A 25,497-nucleotide genomic window follows, 5' to 3' on the forward strand; every position below is an offset into this window, starting at 1 on the left:
GGCTCTTAAAAATTGGAGGCTCGGCGAATTCAACTTGTTGGTTCCTATTGGTTAATACGAATAGGATAGCGAATGGTTCTGGTTCCGTAATGATGTGGTTGCAAGTCATAGGAGAGCCTCGAAGATATGTATCTCGAGTTGTGGGGTAGCACGTATATGCGACCAGTTGTCCCATATTGGGGGCTACACTGCTGAGCTGTCTTTCGCCAATAAATGCTCGAGACATGGGCGACACATGGCTTGCGAAACACATGCTAGCTTTGGATGAGGTAAGTATAGGCGAGGTTGGAGTAAAGAAACGGAGTTGTCATGTTGCTCTCCGCCTGCATCGCTGCCCGACTAAGCTGAAGTCTCTCTTTAAAGGGCCAGCAACTAGGACGCTCTTATCCGGCTAGATTCTGGAGGCTCATACCCCAGGGAGAACATGGCAAACAAGATAGCGGATAGACGGCGTGTTTACCTCGCATGTCGAGCCATCTTTGTGGGCCAGAAAGCGGAGCTACGGAAACAGAAAAAGATACGCGAAGAGATTGAGAGGTGGCCGCAGGTGCTAAGGTCACTTACCAATGGCTTGAGCGTAGAGAATGTGGTCGAGATTCTTCGCGACCTCCTATCACGGCATATCTTTAAATCAGAGCTCAAAGCGAAGGCGGAATTTCCCGACTTGTTCTACACGCCACCGGAACAGGAGGTCAAACGCGAAGCATCCGAAGTTAAAGCTGCTAAGTCGACAGCCGAGGTACTAGACGAAGTTGCCAGCGTAGGACAAAACGACGTCGAATGCAATATCGAAGTTGAAGAGCATGCTACCAAGCAGACCAATGAAAACACCGCCAAACAAACTGACGAGGACGACGTAAAACAACCTGATGAAGGTGTCACTAAGCAAGTTGCCGACGATGCCACCAAGCAAACTGGCGAGGTGCTTCACGAAACTGAAAGAGATAGTCCGCGCCCTAAAACCGAGTTCCCAAGCACCGGGAATGTGACTTCACATGTGACTTCACAACAGCTAGCGACATTGCCTTCATTATACCCAACATACATTCCGTATAAGGCACAACATATCATTCTGAGTGAGGCGCAACGTATGCTAGAAGAAAGCTGCTTTAAATTCACTAAGAAGCATATGCCAGCACTTCTCGAGAATACTGGGTTGGACTGCGCTAGTTCGCTCGAACTTACAAAATGGACGCGACTGCTGGCTAAGATGGCCGACGAGATACCCGAAGCGGCGTTTGACTTGGGAGCAATGCCTTTGAGAGAAGTGTTATTCTCGACGGATAAGCTGCGACACAGCGCGGTTCATAGGGTCCCGATGACTGCCCGTAGCATAAAAGATCTGCTCAAGTCAGCGGTGACCCTTGCATTTACGATTGGCGACCACAGGCATGCGGGCCAGCTCGAGGAGATATGCTACGAGCTAGATAGTAAGGTCAAGGCAATGGAGATGAATAAAAATGCACTGGTGTATTCTGCCACAGCTGATCTGCAGGATATTCAACGGCGGCGAGAAGAGTTGGATAAGCTGGAGAAAGAGGTGCTTGCCACCATGGTGAAAAACGACCAGAAGAACAGAGGCTTTATCGGAGCGCTACTGGAGGACTCGGTGAGTAGGATCTTGGAAGGGAAAACGGAGATAGAGACGGAGATGGATGACGAGTTGAAGATTGAGGAAGATGAAGAGGAGTTCTCAGAGTGTCATACAAGTGTGGAGGATTTTGAATAGGATTCAGTTGTATAATGACCACTCGTGGTATATTGTTGTGTAATTTGATATATGTAATTCGAGATGATATATTCCGTATAATATTATAATTTTAACACATTCGATCAAATCATTAAAAATTTCATCAATATTACCTCATATCCACGTCTTATTAGTACGTATGTACGTATTAGTTGTGTGGCATTATGCAAGTAAGCCTGCCCGTCCCGTGTTAAAACTGCTACAAATGTCTTATACAAGTGCTTTTCTCCTCTGGCTAACAACCCCCGCAACGCATTTTCCCTATTCTCCTCAGCTTCCACGGATTCACGGTTGGTTTAGACCTTGATGCCTCTAGGGTAGTATCCAAATGCCGGATGGTATTATCACAAGTACACGGGAAAGATTTCCAAGCCGATGTCTTCTTGCGGCGCGTTACTCGGCCCCTGGATCGGCTCCGGATTCGCCACGGTCGCGGCCATGGTGTTTACGAAAAAAGTATTTCACTGCTCCGGCCCAGGCCGTGCACGTCCTGCTCCTCTTATCCATCACGCAGGCCTTCTTCATGGGGCTACAGTTCTACGATGTTAAATGGTGGTGCTGCAACATGCATTTGTGGAGAAGACCGGACCTGGTCGGCGTTGCTGACCTAGTCCCAAGGTTCAGGATAGCCGTAACTGTCGGCCACGCCGTCGTTGCCGGCATTTTCATCGTTACGAGTATTATTAGCTGTATATGGTCTGTTTGGGTGCGTATGCAGATGACAGAGGAAGGTGTGAGTATTAGGACGGAGCACGTGGTCAAAGTTAGCACAGATAGGATCCTTGAAATGGAAATGTAACCCCCATCGGATGGAGGGTGCATAAGCCCTGTCCGGGGCCTAATCAGAAGAAGTGCAAGCTTGGGCGGTGGAGTGACGTTACAAGACCGGCTGCGTACGTTTCTGAACGGTTGCAAATGTCCGTTATATAGCGGAACCCGTTGGCTATCTCTTAGCTACCTAGGTATGTTTGTGGTTTTGGTGCTTAATGTAATAACATATTTAGTCGTAGTGGCAGCGGTTTAAAACTGAGAGTAAACGTTAATGGACTTGGAGTAAAATACCCCTCACAGTGTCCGTCGCACCCGCCTCCGTCTTGCAATACATATGTCTTGTACCTCATTAATTAATTAAAATAGGCATCACGTGTTGACGCGTAAAAAGGATGACGCGCCGCGGGTCGTCGAGTATCTTTGTCTCATTACCCCCGCGACAAAGAATCATGAGAATCATGATTGTGATAAGAGGAATCGTCTGCAAATTTACAGCATGAATTCGAAATGACCGAGAGACCTAGTATACCGAAACCCGAGAAAAAAGAACCCGAGATAGAAGGGTCTAAGCAAGATGACCACCAACACAACACTCTCAAATACTCTCTCCTCGGGCCTTCGCTCACTAAAGCCGGCCAGGACTCCGTCGATCAATCTAAGGTTTCGGAAATCATTTATAACGCATCCAAAGGATCCAAGTTCTTTAACCGCGAAGAAGTCAAAGACAAAATCTTGACGCAGAAGATCGAGCAGATTCTAGAGAAGAAGCGGCGTCTGGAGAAGCTCGATCTAACTCGCGAGCTCCGAGCTGCCGACCAACTCATAACCCAGCTAGAGGTCTCCCGTGACCTGACACAGTATATAGTCCACGTCGATTGCGACGCCTTCTACGCTGCTGTCGAGCAGCTCGACCGACCCGAGCTCAAGGATGTCCCATTCGCCGTTGGAAGTGGCGTGCTCACCACCTGTAATTACCTCGCTCGAAAATTCGGCTGTCGAAGCGGCATGGCCGGCTTCGTCGCCAAGAAGCTCTGTCCTAACCTCCTCCTTCTCCCTCTCAACTTTGACAAATACACCTCCAAAGCCCAGGAGGTCCGGCAAGTATTGGCGCAATACGATCCAAGGTTCCAAAGCGCTAGTATAGACGAGGCTTATCTCAACATTACCGAATATTGTGTCGAACATAACATGACGCCCGAGGATACTGTCCAGCAAATGCGAGATGAGATTCATGAGAAGACGAAGATTACGGTTTCTGCTGGAATTGCCGCAAATGCGAAGCTGGCTAAAATCTGTTCCAACATGAACAAGCCTAATGGCCAGTACATCCTGCCTAACGATCGCAATGCTATAATGAATTTCATGCGTGACCTTCCGACAAGAAAGGTAAATGGAATTGGGCGGGTTTTAGAACGGGAGTTGCAGGAGATAGGAGTCAAAACATGTGGCGATATCTATCCACATCGTCAACTTTTGGTACGTGCACAGACTCATTTCTGGACTTCGGTTATGATGATCCTTTACATACTTGAACCAAGACTAACACAGGCTTAGTACGTTAAAAATACCTTTCTTTTTTACAACCAGTAATTATTCTCCCAAAAATTAAGCTGGGCGGTAAAATAACAAGGGATTTGCTTATTCAAAGTACTAACTTACTGCAGACGTCAACTTTTCGGTGAGAAGACGTACGAATTCCTGCTCATGTGCTATCTCGGGCTGGGCAGAACCGAAGTCCAGCCCGTTGAGGAATTCGAGCGGAAGAGCGTCGGAACCGAAAGCACGTTCCGAGATCTTTCAGACCCAGTACAACTGAGAGAAAAATTGAAGCAGACAGCTGACGAATTGGAAAAGGATATGCGAAGAGCCGAGTGCAAAGGCCGGACTCTTGTCTTGAAGGTAAAGTTACATACATACGAAGTTTTAACAAGGCAAGTTGTGACGCCAAGAGCCATTTGCGCCGCGGACGACTTATACAATTATTCATTGCCTGTCTTGGCAAAGCTGGAGCAGGAGGTCCCGGGTATGAAGTTACGCTTAATGGGCCTCCGGTGCACGCATCTAGTTAGCACCAAGAAGCCCGACGCTCGTACATTTTTTGGACTAAGACCTTTAAAAACGGGGTCAGACGGACGGACAACCGAATCTGCCCAAGAATATGATATTCCGCAAGAACTATTAGATCAATTACCTCACGATGATACCCACGAGCCCGGCTTAGATCTCGGCGAGCATCCCACAGCCGAAAAAGACGCCACCTACCGACATCATGGCAAAGAAATCCTCCCAAACCCCAAACGCCCAGCCCCCGACCCCGACCCCGAGGAATACTGGGACTGTCCCATCTGCAGCCGGCCGCAAGCCACCGACGAGCGCCTATTCAATGAGCACATCGACCTATGTCTCTCGCGCCAGACGATCCGTGACACAGTTCAACGCGAATTCAAACCTAGCCCGAGCCCTGCAGCTGACGCCGCGCCACAACCCAAGAGGCGGAAGGGTAGTGCCGAGAAGAAGCAGCGCAGCCGGACAACGAATTCGGCTGATCCGAGGCAGACGAAGCTATTTTTTGGTGGGGGATTATGAGATATAATGATGTGATGATAGTTGTGTATAATGATGCAAATATTAGTATCATGACTCCCCCTTGGACCATGTTGTAGTGGCTTTATTTCCTTTATTTTCTTTCCCTATCGGCCTGTCCCCCATGTTCTTCTTAAAGCTTCCTACGCCTCCTTCATTATAACGTGCCTACAGCCTGTGTGTAGCGGCCGCTATGTGGCTGTGGGCTATTCAGAATACGTCAGGCATATTTGGACGGCAATAAACTACAATAAGCTAAAAGTGAGGACAAAGGTGGTGGATGGCCACGATTCAGCTTATTACCGAGCAAGCCTCCTCTATAGCGCTCCCGTGGACCTTACAATCACACCTGATAATTATGTTCAGAGAGACGCAATCTACTAACTTATTACATACTGATGCTACAGTTCCTCTAAGACTCACATTGTATAATAATCACCAATTTAACCTAGATCAGGTATAAGTTAAAGAGTCAAGACGGCCACATTTAAATATGACGTGTAGCGCATACAGAAAGCTAAAATAACTATACTATTACAAGTTTAAATGGTAAAATGGTAAAATTTCCCTACTAAATAAAGGCTTCTTCTCAGCAACAAGACTTGAATGCCCCCGTAAAGCCCTCTTGGTGAATACACAGTCATCTTTGCATGACAATAGAGGCTGCTGAAACCGGTGGTGAGTAAGACAAAGAAAGGACATCATTTTGCCTTGTTAGCTTAGGGTTATTTATGGTAATGAGATCGACTTCTTCAGGGACCTTGTCTGCAAAAGACCTTTGTCTGCATTGATACTACTCTAGCCATGACTAGTGATTCTACTTCAAGTTATACGCGATATTTGATATAAACTAGTTCACGTAACAATTTATTGACACCGAATACCGGTATATCATTACCTAGCAGTAATTATCTGTATTGGCCCGGTTTCTATAGAACTAGCACCCCCGTAGCGACCCTAGTATTTTCACGACCATAACTAGAACACGGATAACACAATGGATTACGATTTAATAGGAAGGTTGCTCCTATCGCTACCTGCGGGAGATGCAGAAACTGCTAGGATGGCAGCCTTAGCAGACAAGATCTCCACGTATTTCACACCAAACGAGAATCTTGTATATCGTGGTGTCGCAGGAATAGGACGCCGTAAGTAAGCTTCTTCTCTGCTATTACGAGAGGGCCGCCTTTATTATCATTCATAAGTCGAGGGTTTTCTAGCATAGTAGACGAACACTAATACTCCTTCTAGACGGTGGCGCAATTATCTTCCTAGACAGAAGAAGGCACCCCTCTCGGAAAATAGTCGTAAAGTACTCGATTAGCGACCAAGCGGACGCGGACTTGAGAAATGAGGCTCAATTTCTCGAAATGCTAAGAGGCGCCGAGCATATCGGGCAGACGATTCCGCTTGCCGAGGCCACCCTTAATGTATCGGGGACTGGGAAACGTCCTACCCTCGCGCTCGATTTTATTCCGTATGGCACTATATATGCCTTTCGGTCGAGGATGGACCGGACTCACTATCGAGTACCCAGTCGGTTTCTTTGGCGTGCATTTCTCTGCTGTCAGTACTACTATTTCTCCAAAAGCATCAGCCTCTCGGGTTTGCGCCAACTACCTATATTATCAAATAAGAAGCTAACCACCGTTTACCGATTATAGTGGTACGCCAGGTGCTCGCCATGGCTTTCCCCCCGCAAGGCGGACCCGATGAACCGCTAAGGCGGGAACGATTTCACCAACATAGGCCATTAGGAGTGGTACAGAATTCACCTCATGGTAATAATGTCATTATTGGCGATTTAACTAGTGATGACTTCGAACATTCGCTTGCTCCAATACTTAAGGTGTGTTCAGTCTTGTTGGAAGAGTGGGATTATGCCCCTAATATTCCTCGATGAAAAAAGCTACCAGTGTGAAACATGCTAATTTTTGTTCCAGCTCATTGACTTTGGGCGGGGAGAGATATTGCGGGATGAAGAAGGCGCGATTTACGACAATATAGGAAATATCGGAGTTGTTAGCCACCCCAGTGCAAAAATCCATCTCTGAATATCTTGCTAATAGACTTACAGCTATTTATTATTATTTTCGAACGTAGGCTTGATGAGTCTTACTTAGACAATATACCAGAACTAGGCTGGCAATATGAATTCGTAGATAGGCAAACCGGTGAAAATCGGCGGATAGGGACAGCGGCCCCCCCTTTCTTTACGGAGTCGAAGTATATAGATGTTGAATTACGAGACCTCGTAGTAAGATGCATGGCGGTCAGTAGTGACAACACTCCGTCTCTAGAGGAACTCGTAGGAGAAGCCGAGAGGGGAGTGGCAAAAGGACCTGAGGATATAGTATATGAGGATACCGCAGTAGATCCCAGACAGACCGAGACGGACGAAATGATCAGAAATTTGGTACAACGATTCATATTAGATGCTGGCACTATAGAAGAGGAAGCAGCCACTCTCAATCGACGTACAGTTAACCATCATCTAGGAACAACTCTACTAGGTATCAATGCGACTACAAGACCAGGACCAGCCCAACGACACCAATTCAAACAAAGTAATCTAGATGCCAATACGGTGGTCGATAATGACATCGATTAGAATCAATGGTTACTTTTGAGAGTATTAATTACGGTGAAGGCTTAGTAGGAAATAGGTGGCTGGCCCATCGCAAAGCGTACTTCTTGGGTATACTTCGTGGACTTTATGAGGATCTAGAGGAGTCCAGGGTGTTGAATTTAGGAAGGCAATGTCTCTATTCATTACCTGCACAATTCTATACCGTTTTTATGAGATACCAATATCTAAGTGTATATAATAGTATGTAGTATATCGAGAGCCCACCTTGTGTAAAGCTACCTGCTATTTGATAAATACACCACAGCCCAGAAGGCCGAGCATGAGTTCGGCCTATATTAATCAAACTCCGCCCCTGAGTCAGTCTTTCCAATGAAGGAGACGTCGAAAATACTAAGCGGCACTTCCTAAGGGGAAAGCCTTAAAAGGAAGCAATTAAAATCAAGAAAAAATCGCCATAGACCTAACTTAGGAAAGCTGTACGTGACGAGCTAGAGAAAATAAGTCAACATTCAAAATCCACCGAGAGTTACCTCAAATCGATAAAGCGGCCGAGCATTGCGCCGCGTCACACATCACCGACTCATTAGCACGTGTAGGACAAATATTCGTGGAGTAAATAATACCTTCCATCTCGGCATGGAGTAGTTTGGAGATAGTTTACATTAACATTAACTAGCTTCATAGTGTCTTGTGTTAACGTCTTGATACCACTTAGTCTTTAAGGGAATAATAATTGCGATTGTTAAAAAATTAATTCAAGACTTTAAGCGGATATAAAGCATCTTCGGCGCTACATGCTAGACTTCTAGAAAATCCATCGAGTCATACGTTAACTACCTATTTTTGTCAGAAGCCTACCGGATCCTTCCGAGTTAGAAATAAGGCACCAAGGCCATGTGAAACCTGCTTACAAGAGCTGCTAGTTACTGTAATACCTAACTGAGTCTCGGTCGTTCTTAGTAAGTTGGATCGTGCCGGCCTAATGCATGTCGGTGCGATTTCCACTTTCCAAGCCGTGGAGACCCCGCGCCCTAGGCCGTGGTTGGGTGAATCGAAGCGCGGGAGCTGAATCGCTTTCGGCCTATTGCAACGCATCGCGCGGTGCGGAGTGACGATCGTTTCATGCACCAAGGGGCAACCTAGCTTCATCTGGAAAGGAGAAACAGGGGATACAAGACTGGGAGATGGAGCTCATGTTAATAGTATTGTTGCACCAAGCAACCTATTGCCCTATTTGCCCATGATTCTTATTTCCTAATGTCGAAGAATATCCAATAAGTATTGTTGGTAAGGATGGCGGAGTTAGTGACGGGGCTTCTGTCGGTCATTCTTGTACTCGGTCCGTGTACTGTTCAAATCCGCCTCTTAGGAAATGTGACCGGAGGCGGGGACGAGGTGGGAGCTGAACGGATATGAAAGGTGTTGTCTTAGTTTCGTGCGGCCATAATCGTGAACTACGCCGCCCCCGTACTATAAGTGTACACTATAAGTGCATCGACAAACACCATCCTTTTCTCTCTCCCTTCTCTGGAGCCATCCCCAACCCTTTTAGGTAACATTGTTCTTGGGTATCTGATCGTTCGTACTTGTCGCAAATATGCGCGCCTCGTTAGCTTCGCTCGCATTCCTTTCCGAGCTATTCACTGTGGCCCTCTCGGCCGATGTGAACGCTTGGAAATCTAGGAACATATATTTTGCGCTGACAGATCGTGTTGCTCGGAGCAGCGGCGATACTGGAGGCAATGCATGCGGTGACCTCTCGAATTACTGTGGTGGCACTTTTAAGGGTCTTCAGTCAAAGCTCGACTACATTGCTGGTATGGGCTTCGATGCTATCTGGATTACGCCTGTAGTTACAAGTAAGTCTTGCCCCTTTCATGAGACGTTTCCTGTCAGTAAATTAATCATCGCGTCAAATCAAGACAGCGACGGGGGTTATCATGGATACTGGGCGACGGATCTATATGGCATCAATTCCAAGTATGGTACAGCAGATGACCTCAAGGCTCTAGTTAGCGCTGCGCATGAAAAGGTATTCGAAAGAGCCATTGCCCTTCCTTAATTGACCGCTGACTTAGAATTCGTTAACCAGGGCATCTACATTATGGTTGATGTAGTCGCGAACCACGTGGGCCCGTCCAACGTCGCGGATCGCCAACCAGCGCCACTGAACCAAGACAGTTCCTATCATTCGCAATGCGAGATCAACTATTCCGACCAGAATAGCGTGGAAAACTGCTGGATTGCTAACCTACCTGACTTGAACACGCAAAATTCCCAGATCCGGACCGTCTACCAGGATTGGATCAAATGGCTTATATCGGAATATAGCTTCGACGGTGTTCGCATCGACACGGTGAAGCATGTCGAGAAGGACTATTGGCCGGGATTCTCCAGCGCTGCCGGAGTCTACACAATCGGCGAGGTCTTCGACGGTGACCCGAGCTACGTCGCGGGCTACGCTAGTCTCATGTCTGGATTGCTGAATTATCCCATGTATTACCCGATGAATAATTTCTACCAGCAGACAGGTTCGAGTCAGGCCCTCGTCGACATGTTCAACCAGATCAGCTCGTCATTCCCTGACCCTGCGGCCCTGGGTTCGTTTCTCGACAACCACGACAATGCGCGATGGTTAAACTCGAAGAACGACCTTGCGCTGCTCAAGAACGCTCTCGCCTACGTCATCCTTGCCAGGGGCATTCCCATTGTGTACTACGGTACAGAGCAGGCGTACGCTGGTGGTAACGACCCCGCCAACCGTGAAGACCTCTGGCGTAGCAATTTCAATACCAATGCCGAAATCTACAAGGCCATATCCAAGCTATCCGCCGCTAGGAAATCGGCTGGTGGACTAGCCGGTAACGACCATACCCATCTGTATGTTGCGGATACTGCTTACGCCTGGAGCCGAGCCGGTGGCAATCTAGTTGTTCTCACTATCAACAGTGGATCTGGATATAGCGGACAGCACTGCTTTTACACGCAGGCCCCTAACAGATCGTGGAACAACACTTTCAGCACCGGGTCCTACACTTCGGACGGAGACGGAAAGGTGTGTTTGAATGTTAGCAACGGCGAGCCAGTCGTGTTAATTGCATCTTAAAATTGCGCGCGGTGTGAAACAGCTGAAAATACCTTAGATGCCTGCCTATTTAGGGTACGTGGGGACAAGATGTAACAATCGCGTGTCTGTTTAATGTGTACATAGGTACCTAGGTAGGGTTTAGTTTGAAATAAAAATAACAAAGCTGAGCTACTAAATAAAGCAAGCCTTCAGGGCCTTTCAACATATTACGTAAGTCGTTTACAGAAATGGAACAGATCAAATTAAAGAGGTACATAGTACGTATGTCTCGGGACCGGCCGTGGATACCTTAGTGGATAGATAATATGAGTGGTCCACCGGGTCAGATAAATATCGCACGGCGCCCGGCTTACAAGACGCCCGATGAAGGCGTTCCAATATTCCTTTAGTGGAGGTGGTTCGATTACACACGGCCATTTCCCTAAATAGACCTGTTGCTTAACACACGTACGAACAAATACGCTGCACCATGTCAGACTTGGCGCTACTTAAGCAGCTGCTATGATGCTGATGTAGGAGGCTTCGGATTCGGACTCGAGTGTCTGCCGTCCCTCCGTTGTTTGTACTCTGTGTTCCGAACCCCGAGAGCAGGTCATGTATATATAATATATAATATATATGGGAGTTGATCTTTCCGCTATATACAGTTTTATAGCTCTTAAAAATCTAAGAATAATTGCAGGAATAGACTTGATTTGCATTGAGACATTGGTTTTTCTTCGAAGACATTTGAGCGTTCTCTTCTGCCAACATTATTGTGTAACTACGTCAGCGGAAGTCCGTTTGCTTTTCTTTTTTTAAAGGACCGTCGTAAATGATTGATTCCTTCTCGCTAAATCTTTAATATCTCACTCTATCCTCATTCAATCCTATTCGACTTCTCTAAGATATACACAGCGCTATTACAAGCGCATTCGACAATTCTATATCTAATATGAATTCTAGAGTACTCTCCGCAGCTCGTCTATCCAGAGGCATAACTAGCGTTGCGGTTGTTGGCACAGGAATTGGGCTGTACTATACCTACATGAGGAACGTGGCTTACGCGGATTCCGGTGCGCCGAAGAAGGCTTTCGGCTCTGGTCCGGCTTTTTTGTCTCTTGAGCTCGAGAGCGCTGAAGCTGTAAACCACAACACTAAGCGATTGCGATTTAAACTACCTACGCCAGATACCGTCAGTGGCCTTAAATTAACATGTAAGCGAAAGCCAAAGCATGCCGCTGCTTATTGTTGCCGTTACTGACATTTAGAAAAGCCGCGCTCTTAACATACTCTTGGCCAAAAGGTAGCACATTTCCTGTCGTGCGCCCTTACACTCCGATTAACCTACTGGGTAAGAACAACTTCAACGTCTTTACCAATGAATATAATCTAATTTTCAATAATTAGATGAGCCGGGTGCTCTAGAATTTCTCATCAAGAAATATCCCGATGGGAAGCAGAGCACATACATACACTCCCTAAAGCCGGGAGACTCGTTGCGCTTTGTCACCCGGATACCGGGATACAACTACCAACCAAACAAACACTCAGAGATCCTTCTCATTGCCGGAGGAGCCGGCATTACTCCTATCTACCAATTGATTCGGGGTATCTTGCAAAATCCTGAGGACCACACCAAGATCAACTTGGTATTTGGCGTAAATACAAATGCCGACTTGCTCCTAAGAAAGGAGCTCGACGAATACGCAGCAAATTTCCCAAGTCGTTTCAACGTCACGTATACGATCAGTCATCCCACGAATGGCTCGCCGTTTCGACAAGGCTACGTTACCAAGGAGTTGCTGAATGAGGTAGCGCCTCAATCGGCTAGCTCTAAAGTATTTGTTTGCGGACCGCCGCCGATGGAGGCTGCGCTTGTGGGAAGCTGGCAGAAATCGGGGATCTTGAATGAACTCGGCTATCGGAAGGATCAAATACATAAGTTCTGAGCCTTTAGATAGATCGGAAGATTCAGATTAGTAGATACTGGGGATTTCTCCTCGCGTAATATAAATAATTACTCTAAACCTACCTATTATTTTAATACAACATAACATCGAGTACTGACATAGTTAAAGCAACTGGCCAAACAACGTATAAGATTTACGATTATTATATAGCTTAACTCATAAAAATTGCTTTTGTTAATATGAGTTTCTAAGTACGTATGTATATCTCGAGAGCTTACCGGCTGAGAGATTATAAGAAGACAAAGTACAGATTAGGAGATTTAAGCGCTTATAATTATCGTGTATTTTTAAATTTACGGAGATGTCAGGGTGCCCTTGATGAATTCTCTACATTAAATGAATGTTAAAATTGTTGAATTAAACTATCAATGCCTACTTTTCTATCCTCTATCGAAGGCGTCTCTCATATACCCAATATCTTAATATACCAACCCTTAAATCTACCCCTAACCCCTATATTCCCCGACAGGATACCTCTAAATAATGACGAATATTAAAAGGCAACGTGATAGCAATGGTATCCTAGGGTAAAAAGTCATGTCGAACATACATCTGCACCATTAAAAGGCATTTTCGTAATAGTTTTCATTTTATTATATTATTTATCTAACAGGACCCCCCTACTTACATTAACAAACTTAAACCTAATATCATACTGGGTTAATAATACTAGGGCTTCCTAGGCCTTATTAAAACAAATTTTGTAAAGCAGAAGTTAACAAAGTACCGACTTACGTATTATTTTTCTCTTGAAGTTTTATATTTCATCCTTTATAGCTGTACCTTTACTTTTCTCAATGAGACCCCCCCCCCCATATCTCTTTATAGCCTCATATTACTCTTAGACTTCCGAGCCAATATCAGTATTTCTTAGGATTATCCCCGGTGGGCAATAAAAGAGCACCATATACAGCATGACTTCGTCGATAATGTGCTACGATTTAAATCCACGTGTAGAATAGACAAAATTTTGCGCAATTGGAGCGGATAGGTCGGCATATCTTCAGTTCACGACGTGCCTATTCATTTAGCCGGAACTTAGAGATCGGCGTGGCCAAGATTACTTTGCGGCTGGGATCTCCAATCATTCGGCGAATATCAATACAATATTAGCGGATAAGTTACCTCAGAGCCTCAACGAGAACGGCTGAGAACGGAGCTTGGGGGAAATCAGGCTACTCTGCCGAGATTTTGGTTATGACATCCGTCCCGAATGTCTTGGAGGTAGGGAATCTTCCAAGACATAATCGGCAAAGACTAGCATGTAGAGGAAGATTATTAGCAAATAATTATCATGAACGGCTGGTTTTTCACATTAAATGTAAGAACATGGCGACTTCGTGTGCCCGTACCTGACGCTTGGCCTCTCTTGGCCCTTTGTTGATCGATCGCGCTCAATATGCACGCCTTCATTTACATCCGGCTGAACCATAAAATCGGACATGGGAACGTCAACTTTGAGAAAAGGTAAGATCGACTCTAGGAACATTGAATAGTATACTTATAACTGGACTGTATAACTTACAACTCATATCAGCTGTACTCTCCGCTCCGTAATATGGTAACTGAAAATGAAGACCCGAGCCGGTTCGTTTCCTGGATTCCTCTGCACCGTGGGCCTTCTCGTACCACGCGTTGCGTCTCATAGCCATATTTCTGCTGCTATTGGTCAATGTTCATTAAACCTCCCGGCAGCATTACAATCTCAGGCGCAGTTAGGATGTCCACATCTAGTTGACGAGAAGACTACCGATAGACCCGTTGAATGGTCGCCATGGACACACCCGCCAGAGTGCGTGCACTCGATAAAGTCGCCAGGGGCGTCATACTGCGTTTACTCCAATTCGCAGCACGGGAACGGGGGTGTAAGCATAATCACAAGGCCAGAAACTGCAGCAAGCACTCTTGAAATCCTGAACGACTCCGGGTACACTCATCTCAAACACTTCGTCAACAATAGCGCTGGACCAGCGTACAAAGTTGCCGACATCCCCGGGAAGGGAAAGGGGGTCGTTGCGACTCGCCATATCAAGCGCGCCGAAGCAATTATGGCGGATTGGGCTGCATTAGTAGTAGACATGGACCTCCCAACTTCGCTATTGCGGACCGAAGGGTATAAACTATTTCATCGAGCTGTAGATCAGCTAGCAGATCCGGATCGCGTACTTCAGCTGGCTCGTAGCAGCGCGTTCTCAGGCGATATCGTAGAGGATATTCTGAGGACAAACTCATTTTCTTACACGCTGGCGGATTATTCTCATATGACATTATACCCGGACGTTTCTGTGAGTTCACTCGGATATCACCATACGTTGGTGCTGGTGGAATGCTAATGGTATATGACAGAGAGTCAATCATGCATGCCGCCCAAAGTAAGTACCTCTTTGGTGGAAATAACAACTTCCGGGTATAGAAGAAAGCTAAATAAGCAATTAGTTCTTTTATAAGGTTTACACCTTCAAGTTTGGCTGTAAGTGTCGTGGCTTTAAGAGATATCGAGCCTGGAGAAGAAATCACCATTACCTGTATGTTCTACTAGTAAAACTATGCTATATGCGCTGTGTATTGCTAACGATCCCCCCAGACGTACCCTTAGGAAAGGCAAAGGAAGAAAGAAAGACGGCACTGAAGAAATGGGGATTTGAGTGTACATGCTCACTTTGCACCGCATCCAAAACCGAGATCGCCGTATCCGACTACCGCAGAGAGAAGATCAAGGAGCTGCGCAAAGAGGTCATGAACGCCGTCGGGTTGTGGGACGGGACCAGGGCTGTCAAGCTCACGCACGAAGTCTTAGAACTTATGAAGGCAGAGGACCTTGCGCCGCTTTACTCCAGCCAGTATGAGATTATGGCGCGGCTGTACTGGAAGGCGGGGGATAAGACGACAGCGACCAAATACGCGCAGATGTCTTTAGACACGTTGGTGGACCAGGGATATCTCGAGGATACCCCGGATGCATTGCCCATATTATTGCAGACTTTTGATTAGACTGGTAGAGTATATCTCGCTCCTCAGTTTAGATAAGTTGTGTTGGGATTCCTTTTCGAGGAGTAAGGGGGGGGATCTCATACATATTGTCTCGGCCTTCTATGTATTTAATAGACCAACTATATATAAATATATATATAACTTAGGACTATACTTGGCACTAGAACCTTTTATATTATACAATATTATCTTTCGGCTGTTTACAAAAGTTACACGAGATAAATTGAGTGTGCCAAGTTGGAGTGTCTGGACAACTCTGCCTACCCTGTATATGCAACTAACGGGAGACTCAACGTCTATCAGAATAATATTGGACTAAACAAACCATCCCCTCAAATTACCGGCATCTATTACACCCTGGTTCACATCTACCGGCTTGTTCTCCGACAGGAAACTCTTACACATTGTATTTATAGTTGCGATTCTAGATCAAATTGAAGCTGCACGTGTTAAGCCCCTATAACTATAAGGTACCCGGGGAGAAGCTCATATACCTAAGTATTCGACGCATACTTACTACCTCATATATCTCACCCCACATCGACTTTTGAGTCCAGTCGACGAGGACATAATATTATTCAAAACAACATATACTAGGTACTCAAAGCGAAACCAATCACCATGGGCAATACGGAAGCGCTCTTCTCAGCATCTCTCATCTCACCAGTGATTGCTGGTTCCTTCCCTGCCGACTTCACCATCCGTCCATTAGAGAAGGGAGACTACGCAAAAGGCTTCCTGGACTGCCTGCGCGTCCTCACATGGATGGGCGAAGTCAGCGAGGCCGAGTTCAACGAGCGATTCGATGAGATGCTAGAGGCAAAAGGCACGTACTACTTTGCGGTGATCGAGCACGCGGGCCGGGTCGTCGGAACGGGGGCCTTGGTTGTCGAAAAGAAATTGTGTGTCTCCTCCCTTGAGTATTTGAAACTTTGCGACGAGAAATTCTTACTAGAACAGCATACACCAGCGCGGCAAGTGCGGACACATCGAGGAGATCTCGATTGCGAAGGAGCATCAGGGCAAGGGGCTTGGGCTGAAGATGATCCAGACTCTGGACTCCGTAGCGATTAATCTGGGATGTTATAAGAATATCTTGAACTGTGGAGCAAAGAACGAGCCGTTTTATGTTAAGTGCGGATATAAGAGCTCGGGGATGGAGATGTCGCATTACTTTGAGGAGGAGCGTGATGAGTATCATCGAGGATAATGATGGGAGGAGGAGGTAAATAGGTGGGGCGGGGGGTTCATAGGTAGGTACCTAGGTAAAGAGGCAAAGGGGCTGGGTCTCTTAGATATATTCTAAGGGGTTATATGGTAGTAGTCGAAGTTGGTTGATCATTGTATGGGCTTGTCAATCGGGATTCGAATAGGGAACAAACACTAGGTTAGAATGCTTATAGAGGTTGTTGCTAATGGCCCGTATCAAGAGTGAGATATAATTCTAACAATCTAGCTTGATGCTGTTAAAATCTCTGGACAACAACCGCTCTCGATTTAGGCTATATAAAACGATGGTGCTACTAATATGATCCCTTCGCAGTAGTTATATGGTGACAATTTACATATAATCCCTACGCACGCCTTGCTGTAGTGATATCCGTAAAGGCGAGGCTTAAACGTCGTTCTCATCCGAAATATAGTTAGAATAAACCGAGGATAAACCGAGGATAAACCGAGGTAGGCTTTGCGGTATATATGTCCATTATAATGCCTAAGAGCCTAGCCGCGCCTTGCTTACTCCCAGGTTCCATCCTGAAGATGCACTAGCCAGCAGCGAAAAATAACATTTTAATATCGATGCTACCATTAAATATGCATCGCTGTTAGCTCCATGTGAGATCATCATCCACAGGGCTCGCCGGGATTGGTGCTCTAGCGGTACCAATTGAGTAATGGTTACATATGAAGTGCACCTCAGCCCTAGGAGCTGAAATGAAAATAGCATTTGGGGATTGGCTGATTCCTGATTACGTCCTCCGTGGGGTGTGACCGTTGGGTCACCTCTTGTATTAGACATACATAGTTCCTGCATATATGCAATTACCCTACCTCACAGTAGAAGTGATGGTAGCGAATAAAAATGTCGCTTGCTAGCCTCGCAGGAATTAGACCTGCGATAGACCAATCGATAATGTCGGAACGCCTACGCAATGTCTAATGAGGATTCGTGATGAAGTGCAAAAGATAAGATTAGATTCGACCATAGAAGTACATAAAGTGATATGAAATGTCGCTAGTAACTGTACACATCTAGTAGCCCTGGGGCGATTCTGTAGTCTTCCTGCTGAATATCCAGCTCCCGTAAATATTAAGAGACCCATGGTATAATTCTGTGCCTAGCCGAATAAATATTTCCGTCCAAAAACCCGCCCTAATCCCAGAAGCCCATGCGCCGAACATAAATGAATGAGACATGTCGACTCTAATCAGCGAGATCCCGAGTGGGTGGTTCTGCCCGAAGTCTTTTGGGACTCTCTGTGGTCGGGCTTCCTGTAACCTGGAGATGGGGCATTGTCTTCATAGCCAGTGCCGTGGTGGTTGAAGACGGTGACATCAGACCGGCGCGTGATGTCAACGATGAAGTTATCTTTATTTATGTTAGCTGAAAACGTGTGAATAAGATATATTCGCGGGTAGCACGTACCGGCCCTAGCAGATCGGCCATGCTCGTGGACAACAGGCGAGGTTCCAGAATAGCCACTGGGGTAAGAGGTAGAACCAGCGCCTAGGCTAGTGCGCGAAGACATTGTATTGTATGAGCTTGCAGATGACGAGCGAGAGGAACGGTTGTCTACAACGATGGCGCGGGATGACTTGGAAGTGTATGATGCCATTGCTTGGTAGCGGAAGTTATTTGAGTGAATTTGTATAGAATATTAAGCAGATTGCTTAATAGATTGCTTGGTAGATATCTTGATAGATATATAGGATTGTGACGAACTTGTCTGATTGCTGAAGAAGGAATAGGAATGTGAATAAAAAGACGGAGGCATCCAGTCTTTATATGAAGTATTAAGAGAAAGTACTTTACCTTACACTACTTACAATAGAAGCCTGTACATCAAGGACTATCACATGGCGATATGAACAAGCTTAGCTCCAACACGCAGTGGCCGGAGCAAGCATGAGCAGTGCCTCAGGCTGACCCAAATGGGGGCCTATCTGGCGGTGATGAGTAGCGACAGAGTCGAAATATCAAGATACACCGAAGGGGTGAGTCACCCCTTAACTTCAAGGCAGAAATGGAGAGAGAAAAAAGGGTCGTGTTTGTTTGCAGCTATTGAGGCAGCAACCTTATTGAGCAATTGAGCAATTCAACTACAAGCGACAAGAGCCGTAAGTGGATGGAGTCCGAATGACTAACTGAGTGGAGACCTTTTACCAGGGTAAATAAATTGGTACAGAGTCAGAGAGTATGCCTAGGAGCTATTGAGGAATCAGGTAGAGGCTGTGTGGCATCGTGGAAGTCGAGGTGAAGCAGATGGAAGAAAATACGATAGTGACTGGTTGGTTGGAACATAGGTAGCTAAGGTAAAAGATATGAGTTACATTGGAGGTTAACTTCTAGCGGTCGTAAATTACTAAGGTATTGTATGATGGATCATTAATGTTAGGCCTAGGTATGTAGTACCTAGGTACCTAACCTTACAATCCTGACAATCCTGATAATGGGGAAAGGTAGGTCAGAACGCGGAGAGTTCTAGCGTATTGAGGCACGATAGGCACAATTCCATATGTACCTAGGTAGGTATATATGTACATGCGGCACAGCAGCATGTGAACTGTAATTTCGAGTATACAGTGCAGAAAATATACTTCAACATGCATACTGTGTGGCTCAGATATACCGACCATAGATACATACCTAGAGTACATAAGGTACACGAAGATTACCTGCTTTCATCATGTGTTAAAGAGTTTAGGACGTCTAATCCCTAGATATTTACCATTAGATCAAATGGAGAGGCCTACCAACTAGGTTACATTAGGTAGTTGTTGGTATATTTCAGGGGCGTAAGCAAAGGCTATGCCAGCTTGCTTGACCTTGTTTGGCGGCGAATGGTTATTGGCTGCCTGTTTGCCTAAGAGTTCTGGGTTAGCCAAGCTGAAGTCCTAGATTTAGTACTTGTTACCTGTTCTATAGTTCTATATTAGTACCTCGATACAACTACCTGTTTCCTTATATAGGTACTTGTAGTTTTATATAAATCGCTTATAAAGTTTGCTTATGAGCACGTATGTTTGAGGCCCTATGTAGGTAAAATCATTGATTGCGTATGCAGACAAGTCGTTGTTAAATATGTATACGAAATGCAGTAAGAATACCTATGTAACAATACTGCAAACATTAGGTACTTTATTCAGCCTTGTATGTTGAACCATGTCCCGTTCAACCGCTAAACAACTCCTAGCTGGCTGATGAACGGGGTGGCTTGTGACCTAAGGGTACCTGAGGTTCACCGAACTGCACGAATGAAATGTAAAATCTAAGGTTCATTATGAGCTCGAACGTAGGTATGTGGCAAATCAATACATCATACTTCTACCTATGATGGGGGTGGCTTAAATTCAATGGTGGATTCAATTCAAATATATACCCCACCATCTAAATACTACTGCCAATTAAAGTTGTGCTTATGGACCTTTTATGACCTGTTCACCCAATTGAAAGGCATTATGCACATAAGATATGCATATAGGAAATACCCCAAAATCTTGTCCCGACGCTGTGCCGCCCGCAAATTGAATACAATGAAAGCTGGTGATGATTTTACTACTATATTCGTGCACACATTTAGCTACACCTCGTTGATATTTCTGTATGCTCTCGTGTCAGAATTATCATTCTATACTAAAATACAATTCCGATTGGATCTTGATATAGACAATCGCATTCCAAGTCTACATTATGCGCTTCCTCTTCTCCTTGTCCCTCGTGGCGTCCGTCGCCGTCGGCGCCTTGGCTTCGAGTTCCTCCGACCTGAAGATTGACGTAACCCTCCCCGTCGAATGCGACCGAAAAACGGCAAAGGGCGACAATATCCAGGTACACTATAGGGGCACTCTTGCTTCTAATGGAAAGAAGTTCGATGCTAGCTACGATCGAGGCACTCCTTTGAGCTTTAAGCTAGGAGGCGGTCAGGTCATCAAGGGGTTCGTCGCCATTGTCCTTCACTGCTTGCTACTTATGGGGTCTTAACACGTATACAGATGGGACCAAGGACTTTTGGACATGTGCATCGGGGAGAAAAGGTTAGAAAACATCCTCTCTAGGGCATCGGACGGAGGCTGACTGCTTATTAGGACTTTGACCGTCCCTCCCGAGTATGGATACGGAAACCGGGGCGTTGGGCCAATCCCCGCCGGATCTACCCTTGGTATGTAACAGATTGGACTGTTGTGGGTGATCTCATACTAAACGGCTATTAGTGTTCGAGACGGAGCTCATCGGCATCAAAGGCGTTCCCAAGCCCGAGTCCATCGTCACCAAGGCCACCAGCAGCGCAAGCTCGGCTGCCAGTGAAGCTGCCAGTGAAGCCAGTGAAACTGCCGAGAAGGCAACGGCCAATGTGGCTGAGAAGATTGCGAGCAAGGTCGGAGAGGCTGCCGAAGTCGTTGGAACCCTACTTGTCGATACCGACGACGTCCAGGACCACAACGAGCTATAAGATACAGAATAAGTATTGGCTGATGTATATATGCGGCGGAACATTATCGTTCTTCTCAGCTAGCATCTTGTCTTGGCGCAAGTTCAGTTCAGAAAGACGTGAGAGCTTACCTGCTTAACCTGTCTATATACCAACGCTTGATATAGAACGAATCAATGCGCTTTAGTTATCATATATGAGTGCGTGGATAGGTATCTTAGGTAGATGGGTAGGTAGGTATATATGATATTGATATTGTCTGTGTAAACAATTGCTATTCATATATTGGCCTTGAAGACGAAGTAGTATATTTCTGGGATACAAGTCGTCCTCATAGTAAGATACATCTAATCATTGAATGTTTACCTACATGTATCCATATGCGTGAAGCTGGTTTCTCCAATAGATGTGTATTAAATACATCGTAAAGAGGTACCTACCTACGTACCTAGTGGATAGAGGCGGGTACGGCACACCGCAACTTGATATACTAACGGCAAGAGCATTCCCGTTGTTTACTTCCTACCCAGGTACATAGTAAGTATGCCTCAAGACATACGTACATACCTAGGTATGTAGGTACCTACCTAGGTAGGTAATGTATGTTGGCAATGAGCAATATGTACCTTCTTTTTGAAGCTCTCTTATCTAACACATGCAGTAATATTGTTCTAGCCCCTCTACTATCGCACATGTGGCCGGGATATACTACCTTAGGTAGTTAATGTACTAAAAGTACATAAAGTAATATTTTCGTCGCATAGCTCTAAAAACTATCGTTGCACGACCTTATCTTTCTCAACATCTGCAGAAGGACAGAATAAGAGCGAAAAAAAAAAGGCTTCGTAAAGTCGAATTGAGGCTGAAAATTGTAAGATCCGATTGAAAACCATTTAAGAGTTTCTCAATATGTTGCTCAACTAAAGATATTTATTTTCCGCTCCGCTAAGACCATTAGCACGAAGCCACTTCGTTTTTTGCTTTTTTTATTCACTATTCCTGTCACCCAATTCGTTAGAATTTTCCTTGGAAAATCATAGACGACGGGGATTTGGCAATGAGCAGGCTCCGATTACTTTTACCACCATTAAATTTTATCACTATACATTATGTATACTTTATTATTGTCCCTCTAATATCATCTGTGGTGTTCTGGGGCTCGTCGAATCCCAGATCTAGCATCAGTTATGTCGACAGCTTATTCCTCGTCACCTCTGCCATGACAGAGGCTGGCCTAAATACTGTCAATCTAAGTCAGATGACCACTTGGCAGCAGGTACTTCTATGGCTTTTGATCATCATCGGCTCTTCCATCTGGGTGTCTATTTGGACCGTCTTGGTACGCAAACACGCCTTCGAAACGCGCTTCCAAGAGATTGTGCGCAAGGAGCGTAAACGCAGTCTTGACCGGCGCAATGCGAGTTTGACTCTCCTCCCCATTACTCACAGGCTTAGATCCTTGGGTAGGAGTAGGACAGTACAGGACGGCGGCGAGGGTGCTCCTTGGGGCCAGCGCCCAGCTATCAACCTGCCCGTCATATCTCGTCCAAGTGACAGGAGGTTGGTCTCTGCCATTGTACCTCCACACCAGCAGTCTGGCATCCGTACCAGCGGTTCCTTTGCCCGCTCACAGAGTGTGACCGCAGTAGAGGATGTTGCGCCAGCTTTTGGTACTGCGGATGCCGAAGAAGCAAATACAGGGGCTTCAACTGCCACTGAGCACGTCATTTTCGCCGACGATCTTCATTCCGCAGCCAGGTCGATGTCTATCCTCCCTAGCGGTACCACTGTGCAAAGACACCTGTCTAACACCGACACGGCCGTTAATCCTCGCAGCTACCTAAAGGGACATAAAGTCGGGCGCAATGGCCAATTTCACAGCCTGACAAGCGAAGAACGCGAGGAGCTTGGTGGCACTGAGTACCGAGCTCTGAAGCTTCTTTCTGTAACCGTCCCGCTGTATTTTTTCCTCTGGCAGTTTCTCGGATGCATCTCGCTCGGTGCGTGGATTGCTAATAACTTTCCGGAACCTGCTTTAGAGAATGCTATTTCACCCTGGTGGAATGGCATCTTCAATGGCGTGTCTGCTTTTAATAATAGCGGCATGAGTGTGTTGGACGCAAACATGATTCCCTACGGAAGCTCATATTTCGTACTCATCGTTATGGGTACAATGATTCTCGCTGGTAATACAGCGTATCCCGTCTTCCTACGATTTATTTTGTGGAGCAGCTGTAAGTTTTACTTCCCATGGCCTTTTCATATGGTGCTTATGCTCCTATGCATCTTTCTATATTATTAGCTTCCCGTTCTCGCGTGCCTGTCTCTGCGAATATAAATCAATAACCACTGACCTAATATCCTACAGTGAAGATGTTGAAGTGGATGACCTATGATGATGATTTTGTAGAATGGAAGGAGACGATTGAGTATATTCTCAAATACCCCCGCCGTGTCTATACCAATCTTTTTCCGTCACGTCAGACCTACTGGCTTGTTTTCATGCTCTTCGTGCTTAACGGTACTGATTGGGTGGCGTTTGAGGTTCTCAACCTTGGCAATTCTACTCTTGAGCAAATTCCTCTCGGGTCTCGCATCATCGATGGACTCTTTCAAGCTCTGGGTATGATCCGTTGTGTTCACGACGCGTTAATTAGCGCTAATCTCTACAATAGCTGTCCGTTCAGGAGGCTTTTACGTTGTATCCATCCCGACTCTATTCATCGGCCTACAGGTGCTTTATGTTATCATGATGTTCGTCAATACCCTAAAGGTTTTCTTACTTAACCTCATATAACAGCCTCCTCCTCCTGTTTCTCTCGCGTCAATAATTCTGCGCCAGTGTGCATAACCCCCCTAGCTGTTTAAGCTATTGAAAATTTCTATGGATTGTGAATATGTGTTGACTTTCGATGTCTACAGGTATATTTCGGTGTATCCTGTAGTGATAACAATGAGACATTCCAATGTCTACGAAGAACGATCGTTGGGGATCTACGGGGAAGATCCGATCTATAGCGACGCTTTGACTCGTTCTGTCTCGCGCGGTCAGTCGAGCAGTAATTCCCAGTCTCTGAGTCGGATGGTCCGCGTCGCGTTTGCAGAATGGTATGGAGTCGAGGCTGCGCCGAACCAGCTAGAGAGTCGGATTAGCTTCATCAGCCACCAAATTCGTGGGCAGCTCTCTCACGACCTGTGGTGGCTTGTTTTGGCGGTCCTACTGATTATGATCATCGAAACCAAGCATTTCCTTGAGGACCCGGTCACTTATTCTGTCTTCAACGTCGTTTTCGAAGTGGTCTCCGCTTACGGATGCGTGGGCATCAGCATTGGATTTCCGAACGCAGCATACAGCTTCAGCGGTGGACTTTATCCTGGGAGTAAGCTAGTCCTTTGCGCTGTCATGATAAGAGGTCGACACCGCGGCTTACCGGTAGCGCTTGATCGCGCCGTCAGACTTCCTAGCGACGACATGCATATAGTCGAAGAGGAAGATCATCTTCGTAGGTCCATCTCGGTAAGGCGACCGAGCTTTAACGACATGGGCATATGATCCGATGACCGCCGCCAATCAATGTGGATGCGAATCCACAAGTCGTTGCTCTGCCTTTCTGAGTAAATGTCTGCTTCTCCAAAGATTCAACGTAGCAATTGGATATCTCTCACATGTTACCGTAATCTACACAAATAACGCCATACTACTCTCTTAGCTACTTGATTCTTCGGCAGTCAGTATCACTCAGACTTGATTTATGCATGTCTTTAATCGCTAGAAGTTGTCTTCTGCCCCTTCTGTCGTCTTTAATGATACGTTACACGCCACCATCTGCGATATATTCCTCGTTCGCACCCGTGCTATTCCAAGAAACGCGACCTTACAGCACTTATATCGATCTTATTCATATAAGCTTAAAACTATCTCATATTAGCCTATCCCAATTTACAAGTAGCTAAATTCGGCAATTTTACAAGACTATTAAAAATAAAGAAACCAAACCCTCGGATAACTTCCCTTACCGTACTGATCCTGTTATCTCCGATCACCTTAGAAGAATTCTTAGAAACGTAACTATGCCATGAAAAATGTGATATACACTGACGCTTGTTCTGTAGATGCTATT

At 45.8% G+C, this 25,497-nt stretch overlaps 11 protein-coding genes across 11 annotated transcripts; 10 read left to right on the forward strand and 1 right to left on the reverse strand.

The window, feature by feature from the left end:
* Positions 1 to 216: 216 nt before the first annotated feature.
* Positions 217 to 1,904, forward strand: F4813DRAFT_281180 (uncharacterized protein). The gene has a single exon (XM_049240496.1). The coding sequence runs from the start codon at positions 425 to 427 to the stop codon at positions 1,727 to 1,729; it is 1,305 nt and encodes a 434-aa protein (XP_049095068.1). The 5' UTR covers positions 217 to 424; the 3' UTR covers positions 1,730 to 1,904.
* Positions 1,516 to 2,826, forward strand: F4813DRAFT_375836 (uncharacterized protein). The gene has a single exon (XM_049245055.1). It carries the CDS (start codon positions 2,079 to 2,081, stop codon positions 2,547 to 2,549), a length of 471 nt encoding a protein of 156 aa, XP_049095069.1. The 5' UTR covers positions 1,516 to 2,078; the 3' UTR covers positions 2,550 to 2,826.
* A 109-nt stretch (positions 2,827 to 2,935) lies between these two features.
* Positions 2,936 to 5,676, forward strand: F4813DRAFT_375837 (IMS-domain-containing protein). Its single transcript, XM_049245056.1, has 2 exons — positions 2,936 to 3,991; positions 4,181 to 5,676. Exons 1-2 carry the CDS (start codon positions 3,029 to 3,031, stop codon positions 5,105 to 5,107), a joined length of 1,890 nt encoding a protein of 629 aa, XP_049095070.1. The 5' UTR covers positions 2,936 to 3,028; the 3' UTR covers positions 5,108 to 5,676.
* A 208-nt stretch (positions 5,677 to 5,884) lies between these two features.
* F4813DRAFT_375838 (uncharacterized protein) lies at positions 5,885 to 7,971 on the forward strand. Its single transcript, XM_049245057.1, has 5 exons — positions 5,885 to 6,252; positions 6,356 to 6,670; positions 6,769 to 6,953; positions 7,048 to 7,125; positions 7,182 to 7,971. Exons 1-5 carry the CDS (start codon positions 6,102 to 6,104, stop codon positions 7,713 to 7,715), a joined length of 1,263 nt encoding a protein of 420 aa, XP_049095071.1. The 5' UTR covers positions 5,885 to 6,101; the 3' UTR covers positions 7,716 to 7,971.
* Positions 7,972 to 9,067: 1,096 nt separating this feature from the next.
* Positions 9,068 to 10,855, forward strand: F4813DRAFT_281208 (glycoside hydrolase family 13 protein). Its single transcript, XM_049240497.1, has 3 exons — positions 9,068 to 9,553; positions 9,617 to 9,726; positions 9,787 to 10,855. The coding sequence occupies exons 1-3, from the start codon at positions 9,292 to 9,294 to the stop codon at positions 10,798 to 10,800; spliced, it is 1,386 nt and encodes a 461-aa protein (XP_049095072.1). The 5' UTR covers positions 9,068 to 9,291; the 3' UTR covers positions 10,801 to 10,855.
* A 583-nt stretch (positions 10,856 to 11,438) lies between these two features.
* Positions 11,439 to 12,832, forward strand: F4813DRAFT_375842 (NADH-cytochrome b5 reductase). Its single transcript, XM_049245058.1, has 3 exons — positions 11,439 to 11,978; positions 12,038 to 12,115; positions 12,172 to 12,832. The coding sequence occupies exons 1-3, from the start codon at positions 11,717 to 11,719 to the stop codon at positions 12,711 to 12,713; spliced, it is 882 nt and encodes a 293-aa protein (XP_049095073.1). The 5' UTR covers positions 11,439 to 11,716; the 3' UTR covers positions 12,714 to 12,832.
* A 1,161-nt stretch (positions 12,833 to 13,993) lies between these two features.
* F4813DRAFT_375844 (SET domain-containing protein) lies at positions 13,994 to 15,885 on the forward strand. The gene is made up of 5 exons (XM_049245059.1): positions 13,994 to 14,201; positions 14,272 to 15,019; positions 15,081 to 15,106; positions 15,171 to 15,259; positions 15,319 to 15,885. Exons 2-5 carry the CDS (start codon positions 14,306 to 14,308, stop codon positions 15,723 to 15,725), a joined length of 1,236 nt encoding a protein of 411 aa, XP_049095074.1. The 5' UTR covers positions 13,994 to 14,201; positions 14,272 to 14,305; the 3' UTR covers positions 15,726 to 15,885.
* A 310-nt stretch (positions 15,886 to 16,195) lies between these two features.
* Positions 16,196 to 17,187, forward strand: F4813DRAFT_281296 (acyl-CoA N-acyltransferase). The gene is made up of 2 exons (XM_049240498.1): positions 16,196 to 16,627; positions 16,686 to 17,187. The coding sequence occupies exons 1-2, from the start codon at positions 16,347 to 16,349 to the stop codon at positions 16,933 to 16,935; spliced, it is 531 nt and encodes a 176-aa protein (XP_049095075.1). The 5' UTR covers positions 16,196 to 16,346; the 3' UTR covers positions 16,936 to 17,187.
* A 770-nt stretch (positions 17,188 to 17,957) lies between these two features.
* F4813DRAFT_281304 (uncharacterized protein) lies at positions 17,958 to 18,720 on the reverse strand. The gene is made up of 2 exons (XM_049240499.1): positions 18,373 to 18,720; positions 17,958 to 18,315 (listed from the first exon to the last, which is right to left on the reverse strand). The coding sequence occupies exons 1-2, from the start codon at positions 18,560 to 18,562 to the stop codon at positions 18,155 to 18,157; spliced, it is 351 nt and encodes a 116-aa protein (XP_049095076.1). The 5' UTR covers positions 18,563 to 18,720; the 3' UTR covers positions 17,958 to 18,154.
* A 1,642-nt stretch (positions 18,721 to 20,362) lies between these two features.
* On the forward strand, positions 20,363 to 21,741 carry F4813DRAFT_375849 (uncharacterized protein). The gene is made up of 4 exons (XM_049245060.1): positions 20,363 to 20,882; positions 20,940 to 20,981; positions 21,033 to 21,106; positions 21,159 to 21,741. The coding sequence occupies exons 1-4, from the start codon at positions 20,638 to 20,640 to the stop codon at positions 21,395 to 21,397; spliced, it is 600 nt and encodes a 199-aa protein (XP_049095077.1). The 5' UTR covers positions 20,363 to 20,637; the 3' UTR covers positions 21,398 to 21,741.
* A 588-nt stretch (positions 21,742 to 22,329) lies between these two features.
* F4813DRAFT_281350 (TrkH-domain-containing protein) lies at positions 22,330 to 25,031 on the forward strand. The gene is made up of 4 exons (XM_049240500.1): positions 22,330 to 23,610; positions 23,745 to 23,999; positions 24,052 to 24,130; positions 24,299 to 25,031. Exons 1-4 carry the CDS (start codon positions 22,434 to 22,436, stop codon positions 24,927 to 24,929), a joined length of 2,142 nt encoding a protein of 713 aa, XP_049095078.1. The 5' UTR covers positions 22,330 to 22,433; the 3' UTR covers positions 24,930 to 25,031.
* The last annotated feature ends 466 nt before the right edge of the window (positions 25,032 to 25,497 follow it).

This window comes from Daldinia decipiens, assembly GCF_022478715.1.
Source record: "Daldinia decipiens strain CBS 113046 unplaced genomic scaffold F4813scaffold_53, whole genome shotgun sequence".
In the NCBI taxonomy this organism is placed as follows: domain Eukaryota; kingdom Fungi; phylum Ascomycota; class Sordariomycetes; order Xylariales; family Hypoxylaceae; genus Daldinia; species Daldinia decipiens.

Excerpts from the sequence above, each read along its gene's own strand:
- F4813DRAFT_375836 (XM_049245055.1), top strand. The coding sequence starts at position 2,079 with ATGCCGGATGGTATTATCACAAGTACACGGGAAAGATTTCCAAGCCGA.
- F4813DRAFT_375844 (XM_049245059.1), top strand. The coding sequence starts at position 14,306 with ATGAAGACCCGAGCCGGTTCGTTTCCTGGATTCCTCTGCACCGTGGGC. Across the intron at positions 15,020-15,080 it reads CATTATACCCGGACGTTTCT|AGAGTCAATCATGCATGCCG; the intron begins GTGAGTTCACTC and ends GGTATATGACAG. Across the intron at positions 15,260-15,318 it reads AGAAGAAATCACCATTACCT|ACGTACCCTTAGGAAAGGCA; the intron begins GTATGTTCTACT and ends CGATCCCCCCAG.
- F4813DRAFT_375837 (XM_049245056.1), top strand. The coding sequence starts at position 3,029 with ATGACCGAGAGACCTAGTATACCGAAACCCGAGAAAAAAGAACCCGAG. Across the intron at positions 3,992-4,180 it reads ATATCTATCCACATCGTCAA|TGCAGACGTCAACTTTTCGG; the intron begins CTTTTGGTACGT and ends GTACTAACTTAC.
- F4813DRAFT_281304 (XM_049240499.1), bottom strand. The coding sequence starts at position 18,562 with ATGGCATCATACACTTCCAAGTCATCCCGCGCCATCGTTGTAGACAAC. Across the intron at positions 18,316-18,372 it reads TGGCCGATCTGCTAGGGCCG|ATAACTTCATCGTTGACATC; the intron begins GTACGTGCTACC and ends ACATAAATAAAG.
- F4813DRAFT_281208 (XM_049240497.1), top strand. The coding sequence starts at position 9,292 with ATGCGCGCCTCGTTAGCTTCGCTCGCATTCCTTTCCGAGCTATTCACT. Across the intron at positions 9,554-9,616 it reads GATTACGCCTGTAGTTACAA|ACAGCGACGGGGGTTATCAT; the intron begins GTAAGTCTTGCC and ends CGTCAAATCAAG. Across the intron at positions 9,727-9,786 it reads TTAGCGCTGCGCATGAAAAG|GGCATCTACATTATGGTTGA; the intron begins GTATTCGAAAGA and ends TTCGTTAACCAG.
- F4813DRAFT_281180 (XM_049240496.1), top strand. The coding sequence starts at position 425 with ATGGCAAACAAGATAGCGGATAGACGGCGTGTTTACCTCGCATGTCGA.
- F4813DRAFT_281350 (XM_049240500.1), top strand. The coding sequence starts at position 22,434 with ATGAGCAGGCTCCGATTACTTTTACCACCATTAAATTTTATCACTATA. Across the intron at positions 24,000-24,051 it reads TGGACTCTTTCAAGCTCTGG|CTGTCCGTTCAGGAGGCTTT; the intron begins GTATGATCCGTT and ends TCTCTACAATAG. Across the intron at positions 24,131-24,298 it reads GTGCTTTATGTTATCATGAT|GTATATTTCGGTGTATCCTG; the intron begins GTTCGTCAATAC and ends CGATGTCTACAG.
- F4813DRAFT_375849 (XM_049245060.1), top strand. The coding sequence starts at position 20,638 with ATGCGCTTCCTCTTCTCCTTGTCCCTCGTGGCGTCCGTCGCCGTCGGC. Across the intron at positions 20,883-20,939 it reads GGCGGTCAGGTCATCAAGGG|ATGGGACCAAGGACTTTTGG; the intron begins GTTCGTCGCCAT and ends ACACGTATACAG. Across the intron at positions 21,107-21,158 it reads CCCCGCCGGATCTACCCTTG|TGTTCGAGACGGAGCTCATC; the intron begins GTATGTAACAGA and ends AACGGCTATTAG.
- F4813DRAFT_375842 (XM_049245058.1), top strand. The coding sequence starts at position 11,717 with ATGAATTCTAGAGTACTCTCCGCAGCTCGTCTATCCAGAGGCATAACT. Across the intron at positions 11,979-12,037 it reads CAGTGGCCTTAAATTAACAT|CCGCGCTCTTAACATACTCT; the intron begins GTAAGCGAAAGC and ends CATTTAGAAAAG. Across the intron at positions 12,116-12,171 it reads CACTCCGATTAACCTACTGG|ATGAGCCGGGTGCTCTAGAA; the intron begins GTAAGAACAACT and ends TTCAATAATTAG.
- F4813DRAFT_375838 (XM_049245057.1), top strand. The coding sequence starts at position 6,102 with ATGGATTACGATTTAATAGGAAGGTTGCTCCTATCGCTACCTGCGGGA. Across the intron at positions 6,671-6,768 it reads TTGGCGTGCATTTCTCTGCT|TGGTACGCCAGGTGCTCGCC; the intron begins GTCAGTACTACT and ends TACCGATTATAG. Across the intron at positions 6,954-7,047 it reads CGCTTGCTCCAATACTTAAG|CTCATTGACTTTGGGCGGGG; the intron begins GTGTGTTCAGTC and ends TTTTTGTTCCAG.
- F4813DRAFT_281296 (XM_049240498.1), top strand. The coding sequence starts at position 16,347 with ATGGGCAATACGGAAGCGCTCTTCTCAGCATCTCTCATCTCACCAGTG. Across the intron at positions 16,628-16,685 it reads TTGGTTGTCGAAAAGAAATT|CATACACCAGCGCGGCAAGT; the intron begins GTGTGTCTCCTC and ends TTACTAGAACAG.